The sequence below is a fragment of the Odocoileus virginianus genome, chromosome 15 (genome assembly GCF_023699985.2).
Source record: "Odocoileus virginianus isolate 20LAN1187 ecotype Illinois chromosome 15, Ovbor_1.2, whole genome shotgun sequence".
Lineage (NCBI taxonomy): Eukaryota > Metazoa > Chordata > Mammalia > Artiodactyla > Cervidae > Odocoileus > Odocoileus virginianus.
In genome coordinates, this window is record NC_069688.1 from 40,956,446 (window position 1) to 40,975,168 (window position 18,723).

Sequence of the window (18,723 nt, forward strand, 5' to 3'; positions counted from 1 at the left end):
TATACCTTTCTCAAAAAAAAAAATTTAGAGTGCTTGCTTTATAAAAGTAGCAGTCACATTTGTAATAACATGTATGGGTCTACACATTTTGTAAAAGTCCTTCTGCAATGATATATTTCATTTATGACAATCTCCTTTATATAAACTCAGTATAAATGGCATCATTTTGCTGTTTAGTCCCTCAGTTACGTCCGACTCTCTGCGACCCCATGGACTGTAGCCCACCAGGCTCCTCTGTCCATGGGATTTCCCAGGCAAGAATACTGGCGTGGGTAGCCATTTCCTTCTCCAGAATGGTATGATACTCTTGATAAAAAGGCCAGAGACATACATTGATAAAATGGGCAGAGGCCTATTACCTTTGTCTTTGTTGATAGGAGTTGCTTAAATTGATAATCTGGAGACAAATGAAATGTGTAAATTTCTGAAAATTTTATTAGTGTACATATTTAGCCCAATGCAAGACATATATGGTCAATCAGGTATCATGTTTATATATTATAAACTTATTAAAAAAGTAGATTATTACAATAAAGAGGGCGTCCCAGGTGGCACTAGTGGTAAAGAACCCACCTGCCAATGCAGGAGACATAAGAGATGTGGGTTCGATTCCTGGGTTGGGAAGATCTTCTGGAAGAAGGCAGTATTCTTGCCTGGAGAATCCCATGGACAGAGGAGCCCAGTGGGCTACAGTCCATAGGGTCACACAGAGTCACACACGACTGAAGTGACTTAGCACGCATGCACATTTCAATAGAGAAGACTTCATTTAAAAAGGTTCACACCATACTTCCTTTAAACAGTGCTACCCTGACACCACAAACAGGATTACAATAGTTTTTATTTGCTGATAATTGTCCAGAAAATAGTTACAGAAAAATGCAACTATAAATTTATAGTTGTATGTTAGAAAGAGCCCATTTTAAAATACAAATGGAAGACGTGACAATTTTTGCTTCCAGCATTAATGCTTTTCTATTCAGATAAGATGAATAAGGAAAACAATCATTATGGACTGTCTCAAGTGCCACATTAGGCAAACGATGTGATGGAAGGGCTTTGCAGGAGTGACCTTGGTTGTGCGTCTTGGTGCTCTGTAGGGGTTGACCCGGCCTGTGTGAAGGAGGAAGAGATAAAGGGGGGTAAGGAGAGAATACATAAAGACAGGAGAAGCTTGGCAAGGCTGCATTTAGAGAGTTGTCGGGAGGCTTATCTCTGGCTTCTTGGCTGGTCTCTCCTGGACCAATTCCCTGAGCCATACCATGCAGATCCAGGATTCCTTCTCTCACAGCCAGCGTTTTGGCGCCATATACTGGGAGTTCAGGAGACCTCAGGTGCCCGTGCAAGGTAATGACCGCCCTGTGTTGAAATGGGGCTGCTTCTGTCCCAATCTGCAAGGGATTTCACGAGTATCACTCAGGAAGTTGAAACTCATTAGCCATGATTCTTATCACCTAAAAGCAAATTCCTTCCTTCTCTCCCTTCTTTTGAGAATGGATTACTCCATTCTCAGTATGAAGAGAAAGATAAACCTTACATTTTCCTCCAAAAGATAAACCTTACATTTTCTAGTCAGTCAAATACACTGTGCCAGACCTTTGGAAAGGATACTGATTGACTTTGGCCACATACAGCTCAGAGGTAATTTTTTTTTTTTGCACTATTTAAATTTCTGCTCTCCGAAAGTATGCTTTATCTTTGCATTAAAAGCACAAAAATATTCTGAAAAACTTTTACAATCCAGAAAAAAAGACTTTATGCTAAGAACTGAGATCTACAGAAAGATAAATTGGTGAGAGTCTAGCATAATTAACTGTCCATTTCACACATGATATTTTAAAAAGAAATGGAGAGAGGTTATCAATAAACACAGTTCAAGTTATCTCATATACCTGCAGAACGCCTCCATCTGTAATTAGAATATTTTCTGCCTGGAGTTCAATGTCAGCTTCATGAAATATTAGAGTTCCACCTAAAAATCATACAATTTTGAAATATATTACAAGGAAAATTCATATTAAAATCTATTTATTAAATTATACATTAAAACTTTGATTTCTTATTCCGATCTGCTTTTACTATCCATGTTACTTCACTTCGGTTCTTTGGCAATATGAAGTAAAATCAAACCCCAAACCAGATCATTTTCCCTTGATCATTTGTTATTTTAAATGCTACTAAATACTGCAGCTAGTTTCTAGTTCTACAAACAGAGGACCTCAAATTTAAATTAAGAACAAAAAATTGAAAGAAAAGAAAAATACTTTTTATAGAAAGTATTGTAATATCAACATTAGCACCGAACTTTTATCCACTAATTTGCACCAGCAATAGCTACAGCCTATGATTAGCATAATTAAAGAATGTGCTGGGATACATTTTTTAAGAGACTCATGTAGATTTGTGGACAGTAAAACTTCACTTGTCCAAATGTTCAATAGTTATTAACTTCAAAGAAGTGAAACACTGCTATCATACCAGGATTTGAAACAAAAACAAAATGCAAAGGTCTTTGATTAGCTAAGACCATTATGGCAAAGCCTTATATATTGAATCTCCAAGTGTTTTATTCTTGCCAATTATTCTTTCTTTTATACACAGTTGTAACAGTTCTGGTTATTTAATTTTCTGTATTAAAAATAGAATATTAAGAAGCAGAGAGAACTTTGGGTAACAGTTGAAAGCAGGTTCACAGGCAAAGGTTAAACCACAATCTGACATCCAAGAGGAGCAAGAGGTCATTTAGTATAGAATTTAACAAATCTCCAAGGTTTTTACAATCCCCAGGACCCACTATACCAGTTTTTCTAAATAGGAAATACATATTTTACTGTTTAATTCACTCCATGTGGATTCACTTACACATATACACACACAAACACATACATTTATCGAAACAGAAGTTTCACGAGATATTTAACTTTAAAACATGCTTACCCATATGAATGTGGTTCACTCTGATGTTTTCTATTCTATTTTATTAAAAACATTCTGGTGGCAACACAATCAATAATTTCATAACCACAAATGGATAATAACACTCAATTTAATACATTCAGCACTACACTCTGGGTTTGAAACATGATATAACTCTGGAATCTTGAATAAATAATCATGAATCTTGATTAAATTAACCTCACAGAACCATTTCACAGGCAGAGTCTTAGAAACAGATTTTGAGAAATTTACCTTGAATAAGCAACATTTTCAGGATGGGGGTATTTTGATCCAGCAAAATTATCTGTCCTTTTGTAATAACAACTAGGGAGCCTTCCTCTGGAGGAGATTTTCCTCCCCATGAGGAGTTGGAGGACCAACTGTCCACATACAGGAAGTCAGCATTAGCCTGTAGCAGAACACAAGAGACTTTAAAAATTTAATTCAGAGATTTCATCATTTAATTTCTCAAAATGAAGAAATCTAAGACAACGAACATCTTCATTAATAATAAAGTATTATCTACTTTAAGTACATTAGAACTTCCAGTTGATTCATTTCACGATAATAAAAAACTTAAAAAATCTATTGCCAATTACCCGCAACCCAGAAAAATCAGAAATCTGAAATTATAAACATTTTAGTAATAAGTAAAAAAAAAAAAAACCTACTTTAAATTTGTTACAGTCACATCTCAGTTATTTTTTGGAGAAATTAACAAAGTAAAAAGTCCATTACTAGTGACTTCACTTCCTGTAAGGCTAGTTTTTCTACTGCTGAGACTACTCTATGCCACAGCACTGTTACCCGTTTGGCCAGGCCGGTGCTTCTGAGGCTGACATGGACTGGAGCCCACCCTGAAGGAGTGTGGGCATTTGTCATGCAGATGATACACGTCTTGTTGGAATAGTCAACATTACACACGGCTTCGGCTACGGTAACAAGAACATCCTCTACATTTTCACTGTAAAGTAAAAAGGAGGAAAACAAAACATTGATGTTTTTCTCAAATTTCTGGGTCACACTGACACACATTGTTACTTGTATTATTGTAAAAATAATGGTCTTACCCCATGAGCTATCAAGTACAGACTGACACTTTTTTCAGTAGTAAAACTTTAAAATATTTGTTGAGAAAAAAGTAAAGAGATTAAGAGGTTGGGAAATAAAACTGTATAGCAAGTACTGCAGCATTGGAGAAAAAATGCTTGGGTTTAAATAATTGAGAGATTCTACATTCTTCTCCAAAATGGCACTTTAATAAGAGACTTTCTGTGATCATTTTGTTTAGCTGGCATTCTTGCCATATTCACAGACTTTGGGACTTAACCCCTGTGTAAAAATGCAAGTTCGATGTAGCTATAAGCATGTGAGGAATTAGCTTTGCCTGCTATGATTTATGCTATGATCTGGGGTTTTGAAGTCAGCCTTAAGTACTTGAAGGATGATGGCAGTGCAGTACATAAGTTTGAGCCCAAATAATGAACATGTTTAGGAAGAAGGAATTTAAATAGTGACAATGAAATGGATCTGATGCTTGAAGAGATGTTTCATTCAATCAATGAAGTAGATGATGGTTGGAAATGAGATTTGGGGGAAAGCATAACAGGAAAGTGATTTGTACTTGTGATGTTACTAGGATCTGGGGAAAATCAGTATCTTCTTTAATTTTAGTTTTCTAACCATAAAATGGGATTTTAAAATATCTAAGAAAGTAAGCCAGGAAGACTCTATGGAGTAGGAATGTTTCTGACACAGAGTATGTAGTCAGTAAACAGTGTGGCTTTTCAGCAGATGGGTACACATTGTAAGGTGCTCAGTCACTCAGTCGTGTCCAACTCTTTGCAACCCCATGGACAGTAGCCCGCTGGGCTCGAGTTTCCATTTCCTCCTCATTCCAACCCAGGGATCAAACCCATATCTCTTGCAGCTCCTGCACTGGCAGGCAGATTCCTTACCACTGTGCCAAGTGGGAAGCCCAGGTACACGTTGTTGTTTGTTGTTTAGTCACTAAATCGTGTCTGACTGTTTTGCAGCTCCATGGACTGTGGCCTCTAGGCCCCTCTGTCCACGGGATTTACCCAGGCAAGAATACTGCAGTGGGTTGCCATTTCCTTCTCCGGGTACACATTATTTGACTATATTTAAACACTGTCCTGGCACATGAGAAAGCAGGTGTAATGGCTTGAGTCTGGAAAGATGCATTCATGTACGTGTAATGTGAAGACAGTACCTGAAGCCTGATCCCAAGACTGTGAGTCTGGTGCCCCCTGCCGTACTGCCTCTCTCGGGAGCTATTTTGGTGATGAACGGCGTCATTGACATGTTGTATCTAAAAGGAGCCGTGGACTGAGAGGAATCCTTCCCGTTGACCACACTCACTTCGCAGGCTTGCTCGGGTCCCCTCCCTGTGATAGGAGGACATCAAACTGAGTTCAGTTCTGCCATCAGGCCCTTACTCATGTCCAAAACCCCCAAATATTTTCCATAAGACCTTCCTTCCCCAAAGTCACTTTCACTGGCTATATGTGAGTTAATAAGAATGTCTAGCAATAGTCAAAAACCTCACAAAATAAATGCACATTATCACCAGAGGAAAAACCCTTAGGTCCTTCCTCAGAGCCTCTTACTATAGATGAGTCTACAGATCTGCCTGTTTAGTTTCCCGGTCCTAGAGGATTCAACACTGCAAATTAGAGAGGAAGGAACAAAGAAACACTCATAGCAGGTGCGCTGACAGTGGCAAGGGGTGGCAGTTAAAAGCAAGGTAAGAGACAGAAAAACTACAGAAAAGGGATTCAAAAATGTTGGGAAAAAAGCAGAGCTCGTGTTAAGGCAAACAAATCTTGACAGATCTTGAAAGCATTGCTGCATTTTTTAAAAAAAATCAGAATACCAACTCTGATGTTAAAATGATAAACAAGCCCAGTCACAAAATGTTACATTTTCTTAAATATTCTTTAAGAAATCAGAAGAAGCAAAAATGTTTAGAAAAGCTTCATCAAATTTTGTTAATGCTTTTTAAAAATGTTTATATATAAACCATATCCTTTATTCATCTGTATTATTCTCTTTGGTTCTTCTTAAATTTTGCTAGAAAATTAAGGTTTGCTGTGTACTTAAGATACCCGATATTTAAACTTCACAATAACCCATCATATTAGGGTTAATATTATCTCCTTTCAATAGCTGGACAAATTGAAGCAGAAAGGAGTTGAGTCACTTAGCTGAGATGACAGTGGTAGAACAAATTCAGGGGCTCCTTAGAGGGCAGGCTTTTAACCATTAAAGAAAAATAAGTAAGAGTGGACTTCCCTGGTGGTCCACTGGTTAATAATCCACTTGTCAATGCAGGAGACGTGGGTTCCGGCCCTGGTCTGGGAAGATTCCACGTGCTGCAGGAAAACTAAGCCTGTGAACCCCAACTACGGAGCCCGTGCGCCCCTACGGCCTGCGCTCCACAGCCAGAGAAGCCCCCGAAATGAGAAGCCTGCACACCGCAAGGAAGAGCAGCCCCTGCTGGCCCCAACTGGCGAAGGCCTGTGCAAAAAGCAATGAAGACCCAGTGCAGCCAAAAGTAAATTAATAATCAAAAAATTTAAAAAAATAAACAAGAGCAATAATAATAGAAAATCACATATCATGTTTCGGATATCATTCTATCCGCTTTACATATATTGGCTTATCAAGCCTCACAATAAGTAGGCTAATGTGATTATTTTCCTTTTACAGAGGAAGCAACCAAGGCACAGGGAGGTTGAATAACTTGCTCAAAGACACAGCCTGGGTTTGAATCTTGGCAATGAGTTACCAGAATTCACTGCCTTCATAACCATTATACTATATATATATGTATATTATATATACGGTATACCGTACCATATACACTACCCTAACTTTAAGGAAAAGCTAATACTCCAATAGGTACTAAAAGCTTGGTTTCCATTTGGTATTCTCCTTATGTAATAAACAAAAAAACTGCTATTTGTTACAAACAATTCATTCTAACTCAAATATCATGACTCTTGGAGAATACACAGGGTAGAAAACAAAATTCTGAAGAAAATGCTGAAAATCAGGAAATCCATAAAGTTGATTCAATTGCTCTAATAAACACAAAACCTTGAAAAAAAATAAACTCAGACTGATCTCTATAAAATTAAACAGTTCTCAAAGACTGCCATTCTTTTTCTGACTGTTTGTGCATGCTAAGTTGCTTCAGTCATGTCTGACTCTGTGCGACGCTATGGACTGGAGCCCGCCAGGCTCCTCTGTCCAGGGGATTCTCCAGGCAAGAATACTGGAGGGGGTTGCCATGCTCTCCTCCAGGGGACTACTTACCATTATTTGGCGGAATTTCACATAATAATGTTGTGCGATTAGATTTCAGTCTGTCGACTGCACATTTTGAGCCACACACTAACACAACTGAATTTTGTGGATTAAACCCAGTGCCTGTCACAGTCAAGGTTTGACCACCACCGAAGCTCCCTAGTGAAGACACATAAGAAGGAAAGACAAAGTTAATGAAAAGAAAACCTCATCTGTACATATATTTAACATCTGAAATGGAAGCTAATTTCATTAAATGAAAAGATTCTTAGAACTGGAAATTTTTATATTATTGCAACAGAATCTCTTTTGATTGTAGTGTTTTAAAACCCTCACTGAGTAAACGTCACATTTAGTCATTTATTTAAACTACCTCTAGGAATTTAAATTTTATTTAATAGAAATGTCACAAAGAATTTTAGTAGTCAAAACACAAATGTAAAATTACTATTTTAGTTAAAAGTACATTGGTTATAATTTCTTAAGGTTTTTAACCACTAAAATAATTTTCAAACAGAAAAAGATATTTCTTTATGTAGACATAATTATATGTCAGTGATATTTGAAGTTTAAAAAAAAATACTTCCACATATAATCTGGACATTTTCAATAGTATTAAAATTTAAATATATTCTATAGCATGAAGAGAAATATAGGCATTAAACAAATACTTTGAAATGATGGGTCCCTTTGCATGCTTATTTACTTGATGCATAAACAAAAATATTTTAATGTGCTACAAGAACTATACATTTTAGCAGGGTTGGAAGACTATGTTTCTTTCTAAATAAGTGTTTACTGAAACAATGTTAAATATTTCTAGGCTCTGGCACATTCATGCCTACCTTGGCTTGGATGAATATTGTCAATAGTAAGTGGGTACTTAAATACAATTGTGGACATGGCAAAACCTTTTGTTTTATGATGCATCGTAACAGGAAAAGTGCCACCACTGTGATCTCCAACAACGCATCGCAATACAGTATCATTGACCATGGTCACATTACACTGCATGTTACTTATCATCACCGAAATTTCCAAGATGTCAATACCAAAATTAGATCCAGTGATCTGAATTTCAGTCTCAGGAGGACCTTAAAAAGAAAGGCAGACCATTATCTATCCTATACATATACATACCTAAACTCTAATACTTAGATATGCATTTGAAGATATACCTATTCACCTACATAAACAAAATTATGTCTAGTATTTTAAAACTAATATTAATATGAACAATACATATGAACAATAATATGAACAATACATGTCATACACATTTTGGCTATAATTTCATTGCAGTCTTTGGTATCTTAACTGTAAGATATTTATATCAATGTTTATTATTTTCAGGTGCATCTGTCCATTCTACAGATGGAAGTTATAAGTTACTCATAATTCAGGTTTATGGGAAAGAGAGAATAAAATAGAGAAGATCTAGAGTCAGGAAGAAAGGACACATGCCTGAAAGATGAAATGAATGCCTGAGTAGTGGGTGGTGGGTTAGAGTATATTTCAGGGATGAAACTTACTTTTAAAAATTTTTGGTACTTTCTTGATATTTGCAACCCTTCTGAGGAATGAACTATTTTTTCTTCACTCAGATATTTTCAATATATATGACTTGATAAACAAATCATGATATATAAATAATTAGGTGTAAGATAATCAACACAGAAATAAGGAATTAAAGACTCATAGATGAATGTTGATGTTAATGCCTTGAATAAATGAAACTGGAATAAAATATTTCAATCCTTCTGTTCCCTTTCTTCCTTCTTTTGACAAAAAGCATTGAGGGCATTACACACACGGAATTTTTCACAGGTCATCCAAACACATACTTATATACCTAAACAATAAGTGAATAGATATTAATCAACATAACTTGTTACAAATGCAGAATCACCAACTAGTAATTTGTTTTTAATTCAACTAGTGATAGTAAAAATAACCATATAACTGACCATAGTAAGCATCACTGAAATGTAAGTTGTCATTTTAAAGATCATAGATATTAATGACATCTTTCATGTTAAGAATAATTTTAGGATATAAGATTTTAAAATGTTTTAAGGTCTTAAAGTTTTAATCTTGTCTGGTATTTGCACTTTGCAAAAGGAAGCATTGTTCTAAGAATGATCTATACCTTGTGTCTCTTCAGTAAATAAAATAGCTCAGTTCTCACTTGTCTACAAGTCTCTTCTATCTTCAGATACACTGCTTTCAAAGATACATTCAAAGTGAGATGAGACAGAAATGGTTCATGGAAATAAGGAGCATATGTCAATATCTAGTTCTTCATTTGCAGTGATTACAAATATATGGGGGAAGTATGCCATTGTTATTGCTAATATTTACTCTTTAAAATTCTAAATGAAGAAACTTGATGTCTAACAGAAAATTTCAATAGCAAGCTTCTTGAAAGCAGAGAATACATCTTACCCATGACACTGTAAACTAACAAAGACTTTTTTTTAAAGGCCAACATTTAATAAGTTCTTTATTAAAGGAACTTTTAAGTTGCATTATATGGATGAACTTCTATAACCTTATGAGAAAGGTATCTGCATGTATAAGGAAACTGATATTTTAAGAAACTTAACCAAAGTTTCACCACTGAAAAGTAGAAGAGCGAAGATGTGAACCCAGGTATCTAGGCCATGTTCTCAGCCATGAGACTATAGCTGCCTCTCCAGAATTCATTACATGATCATAAGCATTCCAACAGCTTGAAGACAATCAGAAACAGCACAGCACAGTAGCAAAGGATCAAGAAGGCATTCCATCTATTCTTAGCTTAGAAAAACAACTCACGCTAAATAATTAAGTAACTATTATTTTATAATACTTTTTCCATCTGAATGGGCCCATTACCCTCTTAAGAAGAATTTTTTTTGTGTTAATAATCAACTGAAGTTTCATGGAAACAAAAGAACAACTACTTATGACTTTTAACAGGTATTTCCTGTACTGTATCAACACTAATGACACAAACTAATGACCAATTTTATCCATAGATATCCATCTATTTCTTCCTCATTTCAAAATTAGTTCAAGTTCATGAGGATTTTGTTTTAAAATAGCAGTGGGAGTTTCACTACAATTATGATCTCAAGAATGTACAAAAATAATCACAAAATAGACACTATGCGCTGTGCTTAGTCGCTCAGTTGTGTATGATTCTTTGTGACCCCATGGACTCTTCTATCTATGGGGATTCTCCAGGCAAGAATACTGGAGCAGGTTGCCATGCCCTCCTCCAGGGGATCTTCCAGACCCAGGGATCAAACCCAGGTCTCCCTCATTGCAGGCAGATTCTTTACTGTCTGAGTCACCAGGGAAACCCAAGAATATACAAAAAATAATCATAAAACAGAGACTATACAGGACTCAAATCCTACATGTTGATTAAGAGTATTGTCTAAAAACAATCCTAATAATCATTTGTAAACATTATTTCAATTCTATGCTAATAAATATTACTGATCATATTATATCAAGACACCCAAAAGGCAGGTCTTAGAGTACCTGTACTTGGGACAATTCCTTTGAGAAGTGGAGTATCTTCCAAGGCATACATAAATGACAGAGGTGGGTACGCGACTGCATTCACAGCGATCTTCACACTGACCCTTCCAGCTGTCCCTGCCGGAGTATGGCAGTGGATGTCACTGGAATTGACAGAAAGAATGTGACAAGGTTCATCCCCAACAGTGACTGTGGTGTTGCCTGGAGAGAAGCCATTTCCTGTGACCATCAGAGTAGTTCCACCCCCAATGCTTCCAGAAGTCGGGGTGACAGATGCTACTGCAGGGCTGCTGACAGTCAAGTTTCCCAGAGCCAAGCCTTTTGTTCCCACCACCACACTAAGAGAATGAAGTCCAGCCGGAAGGGGAGTCACGAGAACGGTGATGTTATTTTCATTAACATCGATTGCTCTGAACTGTTGGTTTCCAGTGAAAACAGAAATGTCTTCCAAGACAGTGCCAAAACCTTCCCCTTCAATAAGAACTTTTTCAGATCCTTGGATAGAGTTTGGGAAGATTCTTGTTACAAATGCAGTGATGCTTTCTAGGTAGGAAAAGCTGCAGTTCCCCTGACACTGAGCAGGCACTCCGTGGATTCGGACGTTTACTTTCACAAGCTGTTGGGGTGCAGGAGATGTTTCACATTCAATGACTGTATAATTCACTGACAGAACTTTACATGGAAAATGACCCATCAGGACTTGTGCACCAGCAGAAGAAACTGCAAATCCAGAGCCTTTTATGGTCACTTTGGTCATTCCTGTAGTTGACCCTGCATTTGGTAATATCATGTCGATGTTTGGCAAAAGTACAAACCGCTTTTCAAATTCACTGGACAGTGTGTTGATGGCAGTGCCCAGGTTGTAGACAGTTACCGTGACAATTTCCCTGATGCCAACATCCATTGAGTTTTGAGGGTCAATACGACACACAATGGAATTGTTACTACTTTCTTCTACAACACAGGGATAGCTACCAATTTTAACCTGAAAGTAAAATGAACAGACGAACAAGTCAATACATTACTCTAGCATGAACTTAAATTTTGTATAAGCAACGACTAAATTTGAAAAATTGATCATGTGAAAACTTTTTATTCATAAAATTAATTTGGGAGACTGATTAAAGTATATTTTGGATTAACCTTAAAACTAAACTATGAGGACTTCCCTGGTGGTCCAGTGGCTGGAACTCCAGGCCCCTGGCGCAGGGGGCCTGGGTTTGATCCCTGGCTGAGAAACTAGATCCCACATGCCACAACTAAGACTCAGAGCAGCCAAATAAATAAATAAATATTTTTTAAAACCCCTAAACTATGATCATACACAAATATTCATAGCTACATTATTGATAATAACCAAAAAGTTGAAAAGAACCCAAATATCCATGAACAACTGGGTGGATAAATAAACTGTATACGTTATGCAATGGAATATCATTCAGCCAAAAAAGAAATGAAGTACTGCTACATGGTACATCATGGATGAACCTTGAAAATGCTATGCTTAGTGAATACAGCTAGTCACAAATGACCACATATTGTATGATTCTATTTATAAAAATATTCACAATAGGCAAATCCACAGAGACAGAAAGATTCATGGTTCTCTAGGCAGGGCTAGAGGTATGGAGGGGATGCGGATAATATCTAAGGGTCATGGGGTTCCTTTTTGGAGTAATGAAAACATTCTAAAATTGACCACAGTAATGGATACACAACTCTGTGACAATATTAAAAGCTTCTGAATTTTGCACGTTAAATAGATGCATTGTAGGGTATATGAATTATATCGCAATTGTTAGCTGCTATAAATTAAACTATGAGGTTATGGATGAAACATCTTCCTTGTATGCATATACAGAAGTAAAAAGAAGATCTTTATGGTCTTACCTTATTAGCACATGTGAGATTACTGAAGCCACGTCCAGTAATTGTTATCAATTCATTTAGTGTTCCGATGGATGGACTAATGTGGCTTATAGATGGTGAAAGACAACTCGAAAGCTCAAAGAGCAATCTCTCTGAATTTTCAACCCTGGTACTGTTCAGGCCACACAAGGGTTCTCTTGCTTGGCAGCCTGACACAGAGCTTCCCAAGTGCAAACTCACGGGTCTGCCTTTAAACAAAAGAACTGCTTGTAAGTCATGGATAAAATTCTAAAACAAGAACTGTTTTCAGGCTACATTATTTTGATGATGGTGGTTTATATTCTGGTAAATCCTTTTTATTTTTCAAATGACAAGAGGAGCCCCAGGTACTGCAAAGTTAAAAGACCTGGACAAAGATGATATGGTTAAGAGTGAATATAAGATTAATTTTTCAATTTCTCTAAGGCCAGATCCTATGGGGGAAATAAAATAATAACATTAGCTCACATTTTAATATATTTTCAGACACTCACAGAGTATCAGAACTTTTTCACATTACATCTCCTTTGAGGCACATGAGGAATCTGCAGACTGGCAGGACAATATTAACATGATTCTCATTTTATAGAATAAGTGCTAGCCTCAGAGCAGTCCTGACCCATTCAAGGTCATGTGGCTAGTAAGAGACAGTCAGACCCAGTCATCTGCCTCCTACTTCAGAAAGACTGCATACCCCCTGGGTTTCCATCTTTAATTGAAGTGACAGGGTTTCCATCTTTAACCTTCTTACCCTGAGCATATGCGGCTTCAGTGCCCCCCACAAACACATGCAGGGGAATGTGACTGGTTTCAGCTGGTAAAACGTTAATGACTCCTTGGAGAAAAATGGAGCGAGCCTCATCAACATACCCGCTGCTATAATAATGGATTCCAGGTGAAGTAAACTGGTAAGAAAATGAACCTGCCATAAAATGAGATTGTACATAACAAATACAAGCAATTAATGCATCTTTGAAAATAAATTTGAAATGATCCTTCAAATGCACATACAGATGACAGGTTTTCAAGCATATGATATTTCAACAGAAGTGTAAGGTAATGACTATCAAAAGACCATAAAATGGCTATGAAAGAGCTGTCCTGTATAATGAAATTCTATTCCATGAAGGCAAGATCCAGCATTAATTTTTCTAGAAAAACCATGTGATATCTGGCATAACTTACTGACTCCTATAGAAAAACTCAACAGGCAATGAAAAATAGTTCGTGTTCATGAATAAGAAGTTCAAACTGCTACACATGAAGAACAAAATAGGCAGTCTAAAAGGCACATTGTACACTAAGTTGTCCTGGAAGACTGATTTTAAAGCTGATTTTAATCAACAGAAATTCATTACTTGCTAAGACTGGTATCATTAAAACATATATTTCTTTGTATTTTGCTTGTTTCAATATATTTTTCTGGTTGATTATTTCAGAATGAAAAGAGATATATCTGATATCAAAACTCAACTCTGATGTACAAAATACCTTGCAGGCATTCATTAAGAATATTTTATAAATTTGAAGTATTTTGTAATAACAATAAAATGTCAATTAAACCACATCCTGTATTTGTATATATTATTTATGCAAAAGTATTTTAAATCTAAAGAAATTTCTTTTTATTATATTTGGGAAAAAGAAACATGATGCAAAATGCAGCAGAGTGGAAACACACCTGATGCAGATTTTTCTCTTCCGTTGGTAAATCCTTTGCCATCATAAATTACACTTCCAGGACTGGAGACAGAGAAAACGCTGTATCCTATTCCCCTGAGATACGGATGTGCTTGCCAACGCCATATCACTGTGTCTCCCACAGACACATTTAAGACTGATGGTGACCAGGCATAACCTAATCCATGTACTGGGAGCAATTAAGTCATATTTTTTTAAAGAAAAAAGGAGAAGTAGGAAAAATTCTTAGTAACTATCTTTGAAAATATTGCCCTTTTATATAGCCACTAGTGAAAAAAATTTCAATTAACATTATAAAATTTTTATGTGTCTAACTCAAACACATAATTAAAATAAACGGAAATAATGGAAAGTGAGATAATGTGAAGCTAAGGAAAAGATAAATCACACAACTTCAAAACTGATGAGGAAGAGACAATTTGCAAAAAATCAGAGTCAATAAATAAAATTGTTCAGAAATATCACATGGGGTATTTTTAAAAGCTATGATCAATTCTTTAAAATAAAAAATTTTCTCAGGCATTGAGGCATGCAAAATTCTACATAATTTCAATTTGGATATTTACTTAGAAACCCACAATGGAAAACAAACTATAGTAATTCAGAAGGTTCTGTATGGCAATAAAACCAAATGGCAATTCCTAAACTTGGAAATTTTAAATCTAGCCTTCTTAGACTCAAGTCTACCAATGATTCATACTATATGTGGACTCCTATGTCAAATGGATAAATTCTAGACAAACTATAAACAAATTATATAAAGAAATAACAATACTTATGCTCTGAATACTCTGAAATATTATAAGTAAAAATATAAATTCCAAGGTAACATGCTTCCATTATTTACAATATATAAAGGCCATCTTATACCTGAATCCTCCCCATTGTTGGTAATCCTGAATACATTCCCTGTTGAATGTAGAACACATTTTATGACAGTTTCTGATGATGATGTCACATTGCAAGGGAAGGACCCTGGAAAGAATAAAGATGGTGGAAAAAAACATTTTCTTAAATAGTTTTTGAGAAATACAGAGATGAAGTATAAATAGTGGATAGTCAAAGCCCTACAAAAGTTCCAATTACACAGTAGGATCTTTGGTACTTTTTTTTCTGATAGTAATTATGTTTGAGTACTGATTAGTTTTAGAACAGAGACCTCTCATTTAAAGTGTCTGAAACACATTAAATATTCAGACTATTTATTGGAGATGATGAAGGACAGTGAAGCCTGGAGTGCTGCAATCCATGGGATTGCAAAGAGTTGGACACAACTGAGCTAACCAAATACACTTAACCTTTTATACATTAATAGAAAATATGAAGCATCCACGACAGAGTATTTGTATAATAACTCAGCACCCACAGCGCATCCTTTAAGATGAGAAATACGATAACAGCCCTCCTGTGAGGATGAAACTATTACCTAAAAGCACAGTGTTCTCAGTTGGGATCGTGCTGAATCCCAAACCCATTACAGTGATTTCAGTTCCACCATATAAGGAGCCTTTCAGTGGAAACATGTTGGTCACTTCCAAAATATACTGTATAGAAGCACTTAACTTGTCTCTGCAAAAGAAAAATTAATAGCTATTTCAAGGAGTCTTCCATACAGTCATGTTGCTTAACTCTACTTAGGACATAATTCATTTAAGAGAAAATAACTGAATATCTAATTAGACATTAGTTTTTCAAACTAGATAATCTTATAACTATCATGACTTCAATTTGGTTTTATCATATACATATATAATAGCTGTTTCCCTAAATGTGAAAATTAGGCTTCTGAAAATCCCATGGCAGAAGAACTTGAGATGGAAGATACTAAAATATTATGGGAAAATATGGTTATGAGGATTGAGGTCACAAGAAATACAAGAAATCCTTTAAAATACTTTCCTCACTAGAACAGAACATAAAGGCAGCATAATCTATAAAAGAATAGTAACAAAATTCCATACATTTAATGTCCATAGGGTCGCAAAGAGTTGGACACAACTGAAATGACTTAGCACCCAGCACACAAAATAAGTAATTACTATTTTCTGCAATCAATTTGACTGTATCATGCTATATTTGTTGTAAATTTGTCATGATCTCCCTTCCCACTATTTCAAGGTTTATTTCATTTTTTTTTCAATATATCCATTAGGAGGCCATCAAAATGTATAATACATCAAAATGTATAACACAGAATAACTTCCACATCCCGGCTCCCACCATAACTCATTTGAGTCTTTGTGTTAACTTTTTATCAAACTTCTTCATAACTGAATAGGTAATTTTTGAACCACCGCTCAAATACCCAGTTTTGCATGCTGTGAATTCTGCCTATTACATCATCAAGCTAAAGCACAAGCCAACAGCTCTTCTAGAACCATGGGAGCTCTGCCCTGAAAATCTAAGAGATGGAAACAGTCCTGAGGCTATGTTTACTGTCACTCATCTCTTTTCACCTCCCACAAAATCCTCCTGCAATGATTTCTCCTTCTATTCTGACATCAGTTTTACTTGTCTTTTTTTAATCCCTAAATTACAGTTTCCTCTTTTTCTAAGTATTCTAAACCAGTAACCTCCTTATGATTGAACTAAAATTTTACCAGTTGACAAGCAACTTCAGGTAGGAAAATACTATACACGGAAAATACCAAATACCTACTTGAAGGACTTCCCAGGTGGCGCTAGTGGTAAATAACCCATTTGCCAATGCAGGAGACATAAGAGCTGAGGGTTCGATCCCTGGGTTGGGAAGATTCCCTGGAGAAGGAAATGGCAACTCACTTTAGTGAGTTCTTGCCTGGAAAATCCCATGGACAGAGAAGCCTGATGGGCTACGGGCCACAGGATTGCAAACAGTCAGACATGACTGAAGTGATTTAGCAGGAAGCACCTGAAGGAAAACCAGTTGGAGGCAGATTCCTTCCATCCTCTCCCTCATCTGCCAGCTCCTACCCATTTCTTGGTTTAATTGTCAGTTTTTCACAGAACTCTTCTCAGTCCCTCAGAAAAAGTCGGCTCTCTCTATTGCTCTTGGGACCGCTTATCCATGGCATTTTTCACATTTATAATCAAGTTATTGATATAATCTGTTTGAAATCTGCCTTCCCAACAAAACTGTGGGCATCATTGAGATGGGGAACATGCATGCATGCATGCTCAGTCATGTCATGCTAAGTCATGACTCTCTGCGACCCCATGGATTGTAGCCTGGCTAGGCTCCTCTGTCCATGGAATTCTCCAGACAAGAACACTGGAGCGGGGGTTGCCATTTCCTTCTCCAGGGGATCTTCCTGACCCAGGAATCAAACCTCTGTCTCCTGCATTAGCAGGTGGATTCATTACCACTGCGCCACCTGAGAAGCTCTAAGGTGGGGGACACATGCCTCTTATTCTCCACTATAAAGTCCAGGGCTAAGAAAGTGTCTGCCCCTAGAAACTGCCTGACAGTATTTCCAGAATGAACTAAAATCATGGGACATATATATAAACCTAGTTCTGCAGAGAATCTTACAGCCTAATCCAAGTGGTGTTGTTCTCAAACCTAAGCATCATATTGCATTTTATGAGATATTTTCAGAATCTTTTGCAAAGGGAATTCTAGAAAGGTGAAGAAATCAATTGAAATATTATCAGGGTTAATTACTGCTTCTCTTCCTATCCCAATACCTTAGCACCATGTGCTCCATGACTCTATCAAGTTTACATCAGTACCATACCTTGTTGATGCAAAACCCCAGTTTCTGACTTCGACATAGATATCATGTTTTCCAGGAGACAACTTGGGCAAAAGGCATCTAATATCTGTGAAGTTCCGGTGAAGGACCTGGCAGGATTTACCTCCAACGTAGACCTCCATGTTTTGTGTCAGTTCATTTCCAAAGTTATAACCCTTAATCGTTAAATTATCTTCTCCTATTATTTTGAAAGAAAAGAAAATCTTACAAAAAGAGTCCATTTATTATATAGTACAAAATTTGAATATGAAGTAAACCAACTCATCTTATCTTTCATTGGATTTAGGACATCCTACCACTTTCACCCTTATAACAGAGTGAAGAGGAACTAAAAAGCCTCTTGATGAAAGTGAAAGAGGAGAGTGAAAAAGTTGGCTTAAAGCTTAACATTCAGAAAACTAAGATCATGGCATCTGGTCCCATCACCTCATGGGAAATAGATGGGGAGACAGTGGAAACAGTGTCAGACTTCATTTTGGGGGGCTCCAAAATCACTGCGGATGGTGACTGCAGCCATGAAATTAAAATACGCTTACTCATTGGAAGGAAAGTTATGACCAAACTACACAGCATATTAAAA

The 18,723-nt window shown here is 36.5% G+C and overlaps 1 protein-coding gene across 2 annotated transcripts in view; it reads right to left on the minus strand.

The window, feature by feature from the left end:
* PKHD1L1 (PKHD1 like 1) overlaps positions 1-18,723 on the minus strand; it is a 166,512-nt gene that overhangs the window by 75,211 nt on the left and 72,578 nt on the right. For both annotated transcript variants that reach the window (XM_020876376.2, XM_070477243.1), the window contains exons 32-45: positions 18,126-18,321; positions 15,836-15,978; positions 15,280-15,384; positions 14,390-14,578; positions 13,460-13,630; positions 12,691-12,917; positions 10,801-11,785; positions 8,115-8,363; positions 7,279-7,428; positions 5,171-5,345; positions 3,745-3,901; positions 3,190-3,346; positions 1,893-1,972; positions 1,262-1,391 (exon numbers count right to left, since the gene is read on the minus strand). In XM_020876376.2, coding sequence (XP_020732035.2) covers positions 1,262-1,391; positions 1,893-1,972; positions 3,190-3,346; positions 3,745-3,901; positions 5,171-5,345; positions 7,279-7,428; positions 8,115-8,363; positions 10,801-11,785; positions 12,691-12,917; positions 13,460-13,630; positions 14,390-14,578; positions 15,280-15,384; positions 15,836-15,978; positions 18,126-18,321 — 3,114 coding nt within the window. The remainder of the gene's footprint in view (positions 1-1,261; positions 1,392-1,892; positions 1,973-3,189; positions 3,347-3,744; positions 3,902-5,170; positions 5,346-7,278; positions 7,429-8,114; positions 8,364-10,800; positions 11,786-12,690; positions 12,918-13,459; positions 13,631-14,389; positions 14,579-15,279; positions 15,385-15,835; positions 15,979-18,125; positions 18,322-18,723) is intronic.